This window comes from Pyricularia oryzae, chromosome 2 (assembly GCF_000002495.2).
Source record: "Pyricularia oryzae 70-15 chromosome 2, whole genome shotgun sequence".
Classification (NCBI taxonomy): Eukaryota; Fungi; Ascomycota; class Sordariomycetes; order Magnaporthales; family Pyriculariaceae; genus Pyricularia; species Pyricularia oryzae.
Window position 1 is genome coordinate 4,343,143 of NC_017850.1, and position 14,120 is coordinate 4,357,262.

The window sequence follows — 14,120 nt, forward strand, 5'->3', positions numbered from 1 at the left end:
TTGATTCGACAATGCTTTTTCTTGATATTGTATGCCCCCCCCCCCCCCCCCCCCCCGATCTGCATCCCTATTTCGGTTGCGTCGTATCAAATTGATTCGGGAGCGAGTCGGAACATCCGGTACATTTTGTTTGAAGGTTGGAAGATGGTGTGATGCCAACTCATCTACGGACGAATTATGCATGCAACTTCTGACGGTGGCTCAGTCGCAGCTCGCCTCGCTCTTCCCCGTCTAGGTAGGTACCTCACCTGGAATGAATACATGTCTAATGCTATTTGTTCGCTGGCTATGCCGTGCACAATGAAATCCTCGACCTTCTCGCAATGTAGCTGGCCCGCCGTGGTTTTCTATTGTGACAGTCTGTGCATAAGTACCTAAGCTACTTACGAAGTAGCTGCATGAGCCCACATCATCAGCTTGCCAGCTTGGGCTCGGTACCGGCAAACAAAGTGAAATGAACAAGACCTGGGCTTGCTACCCAATCACAAAAGGTAGGGCAGACGAAACATATCATTGGCTAGGGATTTTACACGGGGCCTGAAAGCAAGGGGCCAATCTTTGTTACGCACCACAGCCCTATGGCAGTTCTATATGATTTGATGAATGCACATTCACCTCAGAAGAGCCGCGTCTATGGAAATGCGGCCAGGCAATCGTCAATGCGCCCCAGCTTCTGATTCCCAAGATGGTTTTTTTTCCTCCTCACTATCGTGGCTGTAATCGGACAGGGTATAGAAGGCGTTCCGTCAAGAAAATGTACGTAGGAATACAACCAAAGCATGGTGCCGGGTAAAAGGCAGACGAGGTGACAACGAGCTCGCAACCACCGACACCCACTTAACTAGAATTCTTATGCGACCAGATCCTACCCAAGGCAGCTTTTTTTTTTTTTTTTGTTCACTGCTACCTGCCTGTGTGATAAAGCTTGATTGCTGGCTTGCTGACCGCCTCAACGAGGATGTACCGTACCTTCGCATACTGAACTGACCGCCACGGCAGCGGATAGCTGTGCCGCGCCTTGTAACTCACTCAATCCTACGAAGTATGCTGGATCTGCTGCCATTTTTGGTATACCATGCACGAGACACAGTATATGGCCACCATAGTACTTAACAAGTAGGTAAAGAATAATCTAGACTAGCATGAGTACAAGAGATGCAACAGCAGTTTAGAATTAACTACCACCGATTGACAATATCCATCTGCACATGATGATCGATGTTTGATGACAGTATGGTCGACAGGATGGTCAACAGGTTGGTACCTTAACGTATGGGCATAGGTGGATCTAGTCGAATCAAGGTAAGGGAGTACGGAGCACAGATTACCGAGCAGTACACACCGGAAGGTAAAGGTAAGGTACATTCATGTACCCCCCACCAAGTTTTTGTGACGTCTTCAATGTACAACAGGTGCGGTCGTCTTCACTGCTGATTCACAATTCTGAGATATCTTTTGTTGTCACCCGAAAGGCGTAATTGTCAGCTTTTTGGAGCAATTCCATGTTAAAAATGCAGTGCTTGGTTCTTGGGAGGTCTAGTTTAGTTTTGGTGTGGAAGAAAAATGGTATGCACAGCGTACTGTAGAGTACCATGCCTTTCAGTTGTTGTGTACTGTGTGGTACTCTGTGTGTGTGTGTGTGTGTGTGTGTGTGTGTGTGTGTGTGATGAGTTGGGCGGGGAAACTGGTGGGTGCCGCCAGGGGTGGTCTGGGCTGAAATTTGACCAATGCCAGCCAAGTTTGGGTTGACGGAGAGAGCGACAGGGGAGGTTAGGTTGTTAATGCGACTCTCTGTTGCGGTCAAAAGAAAAGTTGCTTCCACGGCGCAAACAAACGACCCGCTCCAAGCCGATTTTCTCCCAATCCCATCTATTCATTCCGCCTCCCACAAGTCCGACCCTACCGACCTACTTCGTACTATCATCTTCCTACACCAGCCAAAGCTACAGTAGGTACCTAAACACACAACCCCACGTCCTTGCAGCCAATTGCCTACGGACCTATCGATTCTTTGCAGCTTTCCTCTCATAGACAACGCCTCATTCGGCACAGCCAGGTCATTTCAAGCAATAGGAACAAGAGACAAACAACAAAAAACAAAACAAAAAAAGAAGAAAACATTCAAGGTGAGTGATGAACGTTTGTTTTAACCCATCGATACGGGCCGACACGATAAGTCATGCACGTGGCTTGCGCGCACCAAACAGTACACACGCAGGCACGCGTCTTGACCCAATCCGATTCAATCCACTCCAGTGGATGGTCGTTTTTACCTGTTACTACGAGCTGTACTTTGATATTACTTATGTACTTTGTACAGAGAATTGAATTTCTCTTTGTTGCCCTTGGCTCCCCCCATCCAAACAGTCTACTCTGGCCCCAGACACCCGGGTCTGTCTCCCTAACTTGACCGATACATTTTTCATCCAACCCGAGCTGGGCAACAAACAGCCACTATTCAGCTGCCCACACCTACCTACCCAACTACACACCTCAGGAGACAAATAAAACAAAAACAAAATAGAGGAGTACTATTCTGACGCGACTTTGCAGATATCCCACATATTATCGGTACAGTCAGTAATATACCAGATACTGTCTTTCTGTTCTTGTCCCTGCATTCCCTGCGCGTGGAGCTAGCAACGGTTTGCCTACCTTGCCTATCCGTCCTTTCCGTCGTCTCTAGCTAGAGACGGGCTCGGGCTTGTAACTTGACAAGACCCCGTCCGTTCGCTCTACCTGTCGTACTTTTCCACGCTGCCACCATCCTACAGGTAGCTAAGTTGTCTGCCTGCCCGAGTTGACACCGCCCCGTCGTCCTCGGTGCAACCCGCACTTCCTCCCCTGGCCCTTTCTTCCTGCTCGTGGAAGGCGAGCGTGTCATATCCCTCCCAGGTACCTTGGTGTTGGTACCTGACTTTTTTTAGTCTTACCTCGCCTCCACCTATCAAAGACAAGCCAAGTAGCAGCCGTTGATTTGGGTAAAGGGCAAAAGTGGTGGACTGATTGGGAACGAGGCGACCCCTTGGCATCCGTCTTTGCTAGTGACAAGCCCTCACCGGTCAAGCGACCAGGCATTGCTGCAGAGTGTGGAACGCCCCTCCCACGCCAGCCAAAAGCAAGCTTGGAATCGCAACGCACTGCAGGTCGTGAGCCAGCAGGGCGGATCCGCCCATACCATGTACCTTTCTTTGCTCGCCTCGGATCCACGCCGAACATTCTTGTATTCGTCACTGTTTGGGCACATTCTGTACAGCGAGTCGTAGTCTCGGGAACAAACCCCCCCCCCCCCCCCCAAAAAAAAAAAAAAATAATAATAATAATAATTCCGTTACTGACGTAGCTGCAGGCAGGCCCTGAGCCAAGCCCACCTAGGAACCCCAGAACGTCGGCACTGCCTGCAAGGCTTGCAACCCTGCAACGTGTAGCAGACACATCATATCAATCATCCTGTACGATCTGGCAGTCCAAGGAATTTACAAGAAGCCCGCTCCCGCCTGCAGCTAGCCAAAATGTCGGACTCACCCCAATCCAATCCCAAGGAGATCGAAGGAGCACACACTCCCGACGAGGAAGCACAGATGAACGATCCTCAGGACCCACAGTCTGCCGGCCTCGGCTACGAGTTTGAGGTCAAGGAGCAAGATCGTTGGCTGCCAATTGCAAATGGTACGTGGGCGGCGCCTTTTGTCCCCCTTTTGCTGTGTCATCCCTCAGCTGTTCGCCCCCCGTGGCCATGGTTCGAAGGGTACCCTCAACCGCCCGGGACGCAGAGCTGTCCACTCTGCTAGGATCAGCGTTACATGGCGATATTCCCAGGCTCAACTGGTTGAAAGCTTGACCGCTTTTACCTGCTATTGTCTTGCCATCGTCTATATATCTCCAGTCCCATGTCCCGCGACTCGTCTCCATCAGGATCGCCGGAAGCGCCCCGCGCCTCCGTATCATCCAAAGGCGACAAACAGCACCATGACGCATACGATGCTAACATACGAAACTTTGCCCCAGTGGCCCGTATTATGAAAAATGCACTGCCTGACAATGCAAAGATTGCAAAAGAGGCCAAGGAATGCATGCAAGAATGTGTCAGCGAGTTTATCTCGTTTATTACAAGTGAAGGCGAGTGTTTTGGGTCTACTTATCAGCTTCCCCAGCTATCTTGTGTATACAGCTGCTCTGCTGTAGAACAAACTTGCTAACTTGGCGAAGCCTCCGAGAAATGTCACCAAGAGAAGCGAAAGACGGTGAATGGAGAGGATATCTTGTTCGCAATGACGTCTCTCGGCTTTGAGAACTACAGTGAGGCTTTGAAGATCTATCTTGCCAAGTACCGTGAGGTAAGTCTCAGCATGCTCGCATTGTTTACTAAACAGATACAGCGTTTTCAAACTATGTTGAAGCAAACAAAACATCCTCCCACCTACCATATAGTGGTGATTTTGAGTCATCCATCGCTTTTGTCGCATGACACTAACGGGAGTGCAGCAGAACCAATCAACACGCGGCGAGGGCCAGCAAAACAGACCTAGTAGTCAAGGCTATGGCGCGCCGCCTGGCGCCGCACCTGGGACCAACGCTACAGCAGGTTTTCCCGGCGGAGAGCTCGGGCAACAGGGAACCGAAGCTCCTGGAGATGCCTCCGGATATCTCTACAGCACACAACCTGGACACAATGGTGCCACCGCGGGTGAATACTGACCAGCATAAACTACGCCGGGTGCGTTCAGGCCACCAAGTGCCATGCCAATTTGCGGCTGAGAAGAGTTTTGTGCGCGGCGACGCATCAATGTACATGAACCCTGTTTGCTGATGGGCTTATGGGAAGGGATGGATGGGAGTAGGTGTCATTTTGGGGTTTTGGTTCTTTTTTTATTCTTGACTTGACGTTACTATACTTGATAGATTCCCCACAAAGGCGATCACTATAATTCTCGCGATTTTATCTTTTTTTACACGTGCCGTGAATGGGAACGATCTGTGCCCTACTAGGCAGTCCGGAACCTAGTAATATATTACCGATCGAGACACTAATAATTTGTAGCAGCCGCAAGTCTTAATTGGCCCGTCTTGAGAAAGGCAATTAGCCGTCCACAGGTCGTATTGCTTTTCAGATTCCCGGACTCTCAGTAAGCCACTGTTGCTTATACTCCGTATACTACGGAGTACATAAAAGAACGGACAGATTCCAATCAGCAAGCAATCCGAAGAATTCACAGCTAGCTGTGTTTACGGTTCGGGGGCCCCACAGATCCATGCCTAGCCTGGGTTGGTCTCCATAACAACGATAACAAACGGATCTTTTCCCCACATTCATGTGAGCACGTGCCACCCAGACCCCTCTGCTCTGAGGCCTCTGACAACTTTTGAACTTGTCTCCGCCAAAAAGTTTTTGGGTGGAGGCAGGCAGCGATCGATCCGCCTCCCGCCATCATCTCTTCAACTTCCTACTACTCTGGTCGGCGACGACGGAGCTCACAAATCACACCATCGCATATTCATTCTAAATAATATGCAAGATCCACTCCGGTTGGATTTCTTTGACAGGTTGCTGGACCATAACATAGCTTAGGGCTGAAGTGGTTTAATCGCCGGCGCCGTCGCCTGGGTACGAAATATTTCAAACTTGGGTGGCAATCAACGAGGGGGCTTCTTTTTGCCTTTGATTCACAACCGCCGCAATGACAACATCCGCCACCAGGCCTGCTCTGCAGGGCCTGGCTTCCTCGGCATCATCTTTACCGCCAAGAGCCCCGCTCGGCAAGAAACCCATACTACGGACACCGCAGTCGCTTTCAGTCTCGACCAAGAGGAAGCGAAGCGACGATCCGGACGACAGGCTTGAAAGCAGCCCTACGAAACGCCTCAAACACGTCACATTTGATCTGGAATCTAACATGACCGTCGACATCGGAATGAGGACGCTCGAGGAGACGAAGCGGGAGGTCAGAAGCGCACTGGAGGACCGGGTCCGTGGAGAGACCGAGGGCTACGAGAACCTGAAGGCCATCTTCCAAAATGACCGTCAGAGATATCTCCCGCCGATAGTAGGGGATGATGAGGACTGCTTAAAGCCCCAGGAACTAATTGTCTACGTGGTTGCCCTGTCCACTTGCGCCCCAATGCTGGACAGGTCATGCTCGGACCTAATAAAGATCGTGACAAAGTGCTCATGGCTGGGCCGAGACGATGGTTTTTGCAAGGCATACACTCAGTTTTTGGCTGCTCTGATCAGCGCCCAAGGCACAACACTTGAGCTGGTTCTGGCCATGATCGTCGAGAAGTTCAAAGACTACCGCGAAAGCGCTTGGAGCGTTCCCGATTTCCCAAAAGTTAGCTTTGACACCGCCCAGGACCGGCTACATGGTGGTCTCCGCTACCTGCTTAGGCTGTTTCCGGCAGCCAGGCCCGTGCTGTGCAGCCTGCTGGCGAAGCAATTCCCATACTTGGAGGAGTCCAAGAAGGTTCACACAACCTATGTCAAAAATCTTCTACTCCTCAGGAAGTACGCACCAGATCTTGGTCAAGATATAATGGAATTGATCGTAGATCGGCTCGTCAAGATTGACGTGCAGGTGCAGTTCGACTTGGATGATATGGACGACGATTTGACCGCTGCAATAGTTATGCACTTGGGGTCGGCAAGGGAGAAGGACGACCTTGATATCGATTCGGACGAGAGCGATGGTGAGTCCATCGCCAGTGACGATAGCGACTTTGACGCAGAAGCCACGACGATTGAAACAGGATCGACCACTATACAAAAACTCGACGCTATAATGGATATGCTATTCGAAGTATACAAGCCAAGCTTCGAGAATCCAACGTCGGACGAGGCAAAGGAGGTTCTTGGTGACCTGATATCGGACTTTGTCAACCTCGTTCTGCCAACTTACAAGTCACGCCACACACAATTTCTTGTCTTCCACTTCAGCCAATACTCCCCTGAACTGATGGATCTATTCGTCGGTACACTGTTCAACATGGCATTCGAGTCGAATCGACCCATGGCTTTGAGGCAATCTGCAACAGCATATCTTGCTAGCTACGTGGCTAGAGGAGCCGCAGTTCCTGCCGAGATTGTGAGGAACGTCGTGGAGCTGCTGTGCCATCACGTCGACGTGCAGATGCGAAATCACGCGGATGGCTGTAGGGGGCCTGACCTACGGCGCTACAAGCATCTATATTGTCTGGTGCAAGCGCTTCTCTACATTTTCTGCTTCCGGTGGAGGGAGCTAGTGGCCTGGGCGCCCGAACTTGTTGATCCCTCGGAGAAGTCATCCTACCTCGGCCACGATCTCGAATGGATCCCGGGCTTCAAGGAGTCGATGAGCCGTATCATATACAGCAAGTTTAATCCACTCAGGGTATGCTCGCCTGGGATAGTGCACGAATTTGCCGACCACGCCCGGCTGCTTCGGTTCATGTACGTCTTTCCGTTGCTGGAGAGCAACAAGCGGATACATCTATCCCAGTTCGCCTCTGGTGATTACTCGACCGGCGGTGCGCTCCGGGATACCTGCTACGACCCTTACGACGAGAGCGGTTTGCAACTAGAGGCGTATTTTCCCTTTGACCCCTACCAGCTGCCGACTAGCAAGCGGTGGATCCAGGACGACTATGTGAGGTGGGAGACGTTGACGGGCATTGGCCTCGGCGACGATGACCTGGACGACGCCTCTATAGATGACAACCTAGACGATGATGGGAATGATTATGAAGAGGAAGATACGGCAACGGACGATGGGAAAGACGATTGAAATGGGACCAAGGTTTGATCCGCAAATCCCGAGCAAACGGATGGCAGTGGGCAGATGTCAAACACGCACGCAGCTCCCACAGCTGTGCCGGACAGGTCATTGACAGGAGTTGGCGGCAATCTCGTGGAAGAGACGAAGGTGTGTAGATCGTCTTCCAGAGTACATTCGCGGTGCTGCGTAGGAGGAACAGTCACTGGTTATGGTGATATCGCAGCACCGACATAGCCGACATTTTCACTTTTGTTTCTATTTTCGTTGTTATATTGGTTTATATTTCAATGTCACGATACCAAGCGCAATGTTTGTTCTAAAAATATAATATTTTGATGATTCGCAAGGAACCACAGCGAAGCATACCGAGTATCAACAGCCTCAAGAATGTGTTCCAGCAGCTCCGTCTTGGTACTCGCGGATGTGGCAAGGACTGTTTCCGGGCGACGGGGGCTGACGGGGAAGAGAAATGGAGGGCTATCGATGTTGATTGTGACCGTTGTTGATGATAACAGGCCCAGATACGAATCGCGGTGAACAGGTTCTATAATAAGAATCGAACGATCTGCTAACCCGTCTAGGTAGATAAGGAGTATATAGCTGAGTGTGAAGATATCAACCATCTGGCTGGGGTTTCTTAACCGCGGATTACGGTCCCGCCATAACCGCAGATTTCAACTATCGTTTTGAGCCGCATCAAAGATCCAAAATCTACATTCTTGGTTCGATTCTTTTTTGTCAGGGCTGAGATTTCAGCCTGGCCAGGCGATTTTTTTTATCAAACCCTTGCCAGTGTTCTTTGGGCCACTTCATACTGCAGGTGTGTTCTGTACATAAGACCACACGCAGCGAAAAGAGGAGTATCGGTTGGACGAGAGGGGCGGCGATACCCCGGGCGTTGGTGCAATACGAGCCTGCAATGCAGCAGCTGATATGCAGGCGAATGGGTTACGCGAAGAAACCAAGTGAGCAAAAAAAAAGAAAAGTGACAGGCGCACCACTTACAAAATCCGCTGTAGGGCATTTTTCTATCACCCATCCAAGTGAAGGGACCCTCAATCGGAAAATAAAAGATAAAAATAAATAGCAAAAAACGAAAGGAACACATCCTGTGCATGCAACTCTCGGCAGGCAGGATATGAGCTGGTGTGGCCAGCTGGGGCGTGCCTTTCAGCCCCATCAGGCCACTAGGCCATTTTTCGCAAGCACGCTTCTGGCAAAGAAAGGGCTGAAAAATATCGATAAAATTGATGGCCTCGTCAAGTGGAGGTAGGCTTGGAAGGGGGGTCATGGCATGGCCGTTTAGAGGCAACGTTTCGCAGCCTGCTGTGTGACTTTGGTAGGTGGTAGGTGTGTGTACTGTAGTATCGGTTGCAACAGGCCGAGATGGAGGTAGTTTCCCCTTCAGGGTCTCTAGAGGTCAAAGTGGTGTACCCCAAGGAATTGTCAAGCTTGGTCCCTGTCTGTTATTATCAACCGGTCGAGGAGCCGTTACCCATTATGTGGGCTTCTACGGTAGGGCAGGCAGGCTCTCTTTCTTCTTCAATGAGATTTGGCTGGGGTAGTATAATTTTTGCATTAAAAAAAAAGCAAAGTGGAAGGTACCGAAATGCTTGGATACCAGCAAATTTGTCAAGGAAACGGCGATGCGGGATTTCTCGTAAAGGCGCGGAATTGCTTTCTTTCTTTGCCCTTTTTTTTTCCTATTCGTGTGGCCAGGCAATAAAACCCACCATGAAGACACCAATAAGAACCAAAGATCGCTATGGCCTTACAGCTACCAGTTTATTTTGGGCAATCTGGCTTGGCCGTTATCCATGCGGGGAAATATTTGATGGATGGATCGATGCGAGTCTGGCCAGGAACCTGGTATGGTATGTGACAACGTCCTGCAGTCGACTGGGGTCGGGCCAAGAAAAGAAGCTGAGATGTTGGGTCTACAACACAACACGGAATTGTGTTTTTTTTTCTAGTGTCTACCTGATCCAAACGATGGCGGTGTATATATGAAGAAGCTTCAGCCACCCTCGAACAATGCGTTGACCCTTTGACTCTGAGGGAACTCGTCCTCCGGTGAGCCTTTTATTTGGCCCAGCGCATTCGGGCAAAACGGTCTTTTTTTACTGGTCCAGTCATTCGTTAAGAGACAAGGCCCTCTTTTGGGCTGTATATACTCGCCAAGATGACCTTGTTATCCCTCGTTTTTCTGGTGGGTAAAATGTTCGAACCCTCGACATGGAAAAGAGCATACACTGACAAAATCAGTTACAGGCATCGCTCAGCAATGCGGCAATCATTCCAAGATTGCCCCCGCCGGAAGTCTTGCCCGCCGGCTGGGATTATATGGGCTGCTACGTGTACGTATGATCCTTGGGAGTACTTGCTGGCTGTAAAGGCAAAGCAGATCAACCCAGACCCCGGGCATTTGACTAACAAACACTGGTTTGATTCAAATCAGTGACATTGGCCGCTCCCTAGGAGCTGCAGCCACATCATCAGGCTTAATGACTGCCGAAGCTTGTATAAACTTCTGCACCTCCAAAGGAATGCAGTTCGCAGGGACTGAGTACCACAATGAATGCTGTGAGTCCACCCAATGGAGCCCAAGCACCGGTTCAAATCTTGGAGGTTGTCAATATGTAGTGTTCCTGACCCATTGTCGACCCTGCCACCCGTAAAATCTCAGATTGCGATAGTTCTTTGCCCTCGGCGGCCACCCTCGTCGCGGACTCTGAGTGCAGTACTGCTTGCTCGGGCGATGCAACCCAGAGCTGCGGTGGACCGAGCAGGTTGACTGTTTACCACAGCGCTCAGCCAGTGGGTCCGCAGCCAAACCCTGGAGTCAACGGCTTCAACCATATCGGTTGTTATACGCAAGTTCCCCAGCTGCGCACTCTTATCCGTCGGTGAAGCATGAAATTATGGCATATGCTAATCATGATGTCTTTTTAACCGTTTTGCAGCGAGGGCACCACTTCCCGCGCTTTACCTGTGGCCGGGGATGTCCCCAGTGCTGAGGTGACAGCGGCTACATGCACGGCTTCCTGCCTAGCTAAGGGCTTCAAACTAGCCGGCGTTGAGTACGGTGGAGAGTGCTGTAAGTCGCCAATATTGGTTGCCACAACTTGGTGGCTTGGGTTCATCCTGAGAACCCCAAACTAATACCCAAACTGAGCAGACTGCGGCAATAGCCTCTCTGCTGGGTCTGTACCCGCTGCGGGCGGCTGCAACACACTTTGCAATGGCAACAGCAGCGAAATATGTGGAGGACCTAATAGGCTTAACCTCTACAACTGGCACGAAAACGAACTACCGACTGCAAGTGTGCCGCCCACTCCGAGCACCACAACATCGGCCGCCACAGGCCCAGGCTCAACAGCACCCCCACCACCCGTTGTTTCTGACCTCCCAGAAGGATTTGAGTATCATGGGTGCTGGATTGACGGGCCCAATGGCCGAGCTCTGCCCGACTACCAGGCTCCGGACTCCCAGACTCTTACACAGGAATCATGTGCTCAAATATGTAGTCAGCGCGGCTACACAATCTCTGGGTCTGAATATTCCACCCAGTGCTTTTGTGCAAACGCGATATACAATGGAGGATCCAAAACGACTGAAGCAGAATGCTCCATGCCCTGTAGTGGCAACCCGGCGCAGAAGTGCGGCGCCGGAAACAGGCTAACCATATTCTCGAGGGGCGAGCCGCAAGTGTTCCTCCCGCCGGCACCCCAGACAGGAGGCCTGGGCAGCTGGACCTACCAGGGGTGCTACCAAGACAACCTGAACGACAAGCGGACCTTCTACTGGCAGCTGTCATTCCCCAACGTCATGACACCCAAGATGTGCCTGGATCGCTGTGCCAAGTACGGCTACATGGCGGCAGGTCTCGAGTATGGCAACGAGTGCTACTGCGGAGATCCCCAAAACGTCGTCACGGCTGGGGTTGCCACGCCGAGACCTAGCACGGAGTGTAACGTGCCGTGTGATGGGAACCGTACCGCGATTTGTGGAGGAGGCAGCAGGCTGAGCACATACTTCTGGACCGGTACCCTATTCTACTCGTGGACGTTCCCCCAAACCCCAGCTACAGCAGGCCGCTACGACCTTCTCATTGACGCCCCGACGATCGCGCTGATGACACAGGAGTCCATAACCGGCAAAGTGACCTTCCTCTCCAAATGGGGCACTGGCCCGGGCAGCGAGACAGGTGCGTACGAGCTTGACGTCTCGATGATCCCGACCAATCCCGCTGGAGCGTGGAGAACCCTCCATGTGAAGACAGACATCTTCTGCAGTGCTGGCGTGATCCTGCCAGACAGAGGAGCCCGTCAGCTCAACGTAGGAGGTTGGTCAGGCGAGTCGACCGAGGGCTTGAGACTGTACTGGCCCGACGGAGCACCCGGAACACCGGGTGTACGCGACTTCCAGGAGAATGTTCAGGAGCTGAGCCTCCAAAAGGGTCGGTGGTACCCGACCGCAATGGTCATGGCGAATGGCTCTGTGATGGTCATTGGTGGCCAGGTTGGCTCCAACGGCGCGGCGGTTCCTTCGATTGAGGTTTTGCCACATGCGCCGGGGAGTGCGCCCCTTTATATGGACTGGCTTGACCGCACAAACCCGGACAACCTGTGAGAAACTTTCCCCTTTTTCACATGTGAATCAAAGGACAACTAACTGATTTGTAACCACGAACTCAGATATCCATTCGTTGCCGTCCTACCTGGAGGAGGTATCCTGGTGACCTACTACAACGAGGCACGCATTCTAGACGAGGTTACTTTCAACACGATCAAGCAACTCCCCAAAATTCCGGGTGCAGTCAACAATGACCTCGCAGGCAGGACATACCCCCTCGAGGGAGCCTCTGTGCTCCTGCCCCAGAAGGCGCCCTACACGGCGCCACTCGGCATTCTCGTCTGTGGCGGCTCATCCAACGGGGCTGCCAACGCCTTGGACAACTGCGTATCCATCTACCCCGAAGCCGCAAACCCTGAGTGGGTCATTGAGCGCATGCCATCCTTCCGCGTCATGCCTTGCATGGCATCGCTGCCCGACGGAACCTATTTCATCGGCAACGGCGCCCTGCACGGCGTCGCAGGCTTCGGCCTGGGCGTGGGGCCCAACCTGAACAGCCTGCTCTACGACCCCGAAAAGCCGGTCGGGTCGCGCATCACCGTCGCTGCCAACACGACTATTGCACGCATGTACCACTCGGAGGCCCTCACACTCCTCGACGGGAGAGTATTGATCAGCGGATCCGATCCCGAAGACGGTGTAAACCCTCAGGAATACAGGACCGAGACTTACACGCCGCCTTACCTCCTGAGTGGCAAGCCTCGACCCTCCTTCACCATAGTGAATAAGGACTGGGGCTATGGCGCCAATGTTGCCTTTTCATTGGGAAGTGCCGCGAGGAATGGTGCCATTACTGTTACCCTCTTGGGCGCCGTGTCTTCCACTCATGGTATGTATCGCCTTTTGATGTGTTCTTCTTATCATGATAGCAAAACCCCAGATGATGCTGACAGAATACGTTTTGTTCAAGGCAACTCGATGGGCGCACGCACGTTAATGCCCGCCGTGACATGCACCGGCACTTCGTGTACGGTCCAGGCGCCACCAAACGCCCACGTTTGTCCACCGGGGTGGTATCAGTTCTTCGTGCTGGACGGCGGCATTCCCGCCGTGGGTGTGTATGTCAGGATCGGTGGCGACCCGGCTGGCCTTGGAAACTGGCCTCCGGGTAACACGTTTACCAAGCCCGGTGTCGGCCCTGTCTGATATTGACGGCACGCATTTTCGGTTTGCTATTTCTTTAACAGGACAAGTCATTGCATTTGCTCGCCGAAGAGAAACGGTAGTCCGCAAGTTGGATTTCGGGGTGAACGTGGCATAATGATAGTGTTTCAAGGATAAGAGGTATGCAGATGTAATGCGTATGCGTAAAGGGTTACAAGTCACATTACAATACATTCGAATAATGACTGCTTCATCGTATACACCGTAAACATTTTTACCAATATAACGACCGAAGGCAATACAGGTCTCGAAATTCCTTGGTGCCACTAGAGCAATCACTTGTCAGTGATATACTATCACAACAAAAGAGATTCATTCATCTCTATTCTCCCCTTATAGATCCCAACTCCTTGTGGTCATACAACCAACATAAATCCTGGAAGTTATGATGGGAACTTGGGAGGAAGTGACTATCCAATACACTTTACCATCCATCCAAAAAAAAAAAAAAAGCAAGCCCTGGTCCTTGGCTAAAGTCTTCCGAAAAAGGTCAACTGGCCTCAGCTAGCCTAGCCACATCCCTCATCCTTTCATCAGATCAAACACCCAAACCTGGTCATGGTTGGACGGCCC

The 14,120-nt window shown here is 51.6% G+C and overlaps 3 protein-coding genes across 3 annotated transcripts; all 3 read left to right on the forward strand.

Annotated features, from left to right (window-relative positions):
• The first annotated feature begins 1,793 nt into the window (after positions 1–1,793).
• Positions 1,794–4,937, forward strand: MGG_01653 (nuclear transcription factor Y subunit B-3). Its single transcript, XM_003714591.1, has 6 exons — positions 1,794–2,126; positions 2,554–2,576; positions 3,350–3,669; positions 4,009–4,119; positions 4,210–4,337; positions 4,486–4,937. Exons 3-6 carry the CDS (start codon positions 3,513–3,515, stop codon positions 4,696–4,698), a joined length of 609 nt encoding a protein of 202 aa, XP_003714639.1. The 5' UTR covers positions 1,794–2,126; positions 2,554–2,576; positions 3,350–3,512; the 3' UTR covers positions 4,699–4,937.
• A 443-nt stretch (positions 4,938–5,380) lies between these two features.
• On the forward strand, positions 5,381–8,149 carry MGG_01654 (uncharacterized protein). Its single transcript, XM_003714592.1, has one exon. It carries the CDS (start codon positions 5,679–5,681, stop codon positions 7,755–7,757), a length of 2,079 nt encoding a protein of 692 aa, XP_003714640.1. The 5' UTR covers positions 5,381–5,678; the 3' UTR covers positions 7,758–8,149.
• Positions 8,150–9,739: 1,590 nt separating this feature from the next.
• MGG_01655 (copper radical oxidase) lies at positions 9,740–13,735 on the forward strand. The gene is made up of 8 exons (XM_003714593.1): positions 9,740–9,957; positions 10,020–10,105; positions 10,207–10,331; positions 10,435–10,621; positions 10,712–10,845; positions 10,927–12,376; positions 12,446–13,212; positions 13,294–13,735. Exons 1-8 carry the CDS (start codon positions 9,931–9,933, stop codon positions 13,527–13,529), a joined length of 3,012 nt encoding a protein of 1,003 aa, XP_003714641.1. The 5' UTR covers positions 9,740–9,930; the 3' UTR covers positions 13,530–13,735.
• Positions 13,736–14,120: the final 385 nt, after the last annotated feature.

What these genes read in the sequence shown, in the direction of transcription:
- MGG_01655 (XM_003714593.1), top strand. Translation starts at nt 9,931, where the DNA reads ATGACCTTGTTATCCCTCGTTTTTCTG. An exon ending in GATTATATGGGCTGCTACGT is followed by an intron (nt 10,106 to 10,206) that starts GTACGTATGATC and finishes GATTCAAATCAG; the next exon opens with TGACATTGGCCGCTCCCTAG. An exon ending in CGCCGTGTCTTCCACTCATG is followed by an intron (nt 13,213 to 13,293) that starts GTATGTATCGCC and finishes GTTTTGTTCAAG; the next exon opens with GCAACTCGATGGGCGCACGC.
- MGG_01653 (XM_003714591.1), top strand. Translation starts at nt 3,513, where the DNA reads ATGTCGGACTCACCCCAATCCAATCCCAAGGAGATCGAAGGAGCACAC. An exon ending in TTGGCTGCCAATTGCAAATG is followed by an intron (nt 3,670 to 4,008) that starts GTACGTGGGCGG and finishes ACTTTGCCCCAG; the next exon opens with TGGCCCGTATTATGAAAAAT. An exon ending in ATCTTGCCAAGTACCGTGAG is followed by an intron (nt 4,338 to 4,485) that starts GTAAGTCTCAGC and finishes ACGGGAGTGCAG; the next exon opens with CAGAACCAATCAACACGCGG.
- MGG_01654 (XM_003714592.1), top strand. Translation starts at nt 5,679, where the DNA reads ATGACAACATCCGCCACCAGGCCTGCTCTGCAGGGCCTGGCTTCCTCG.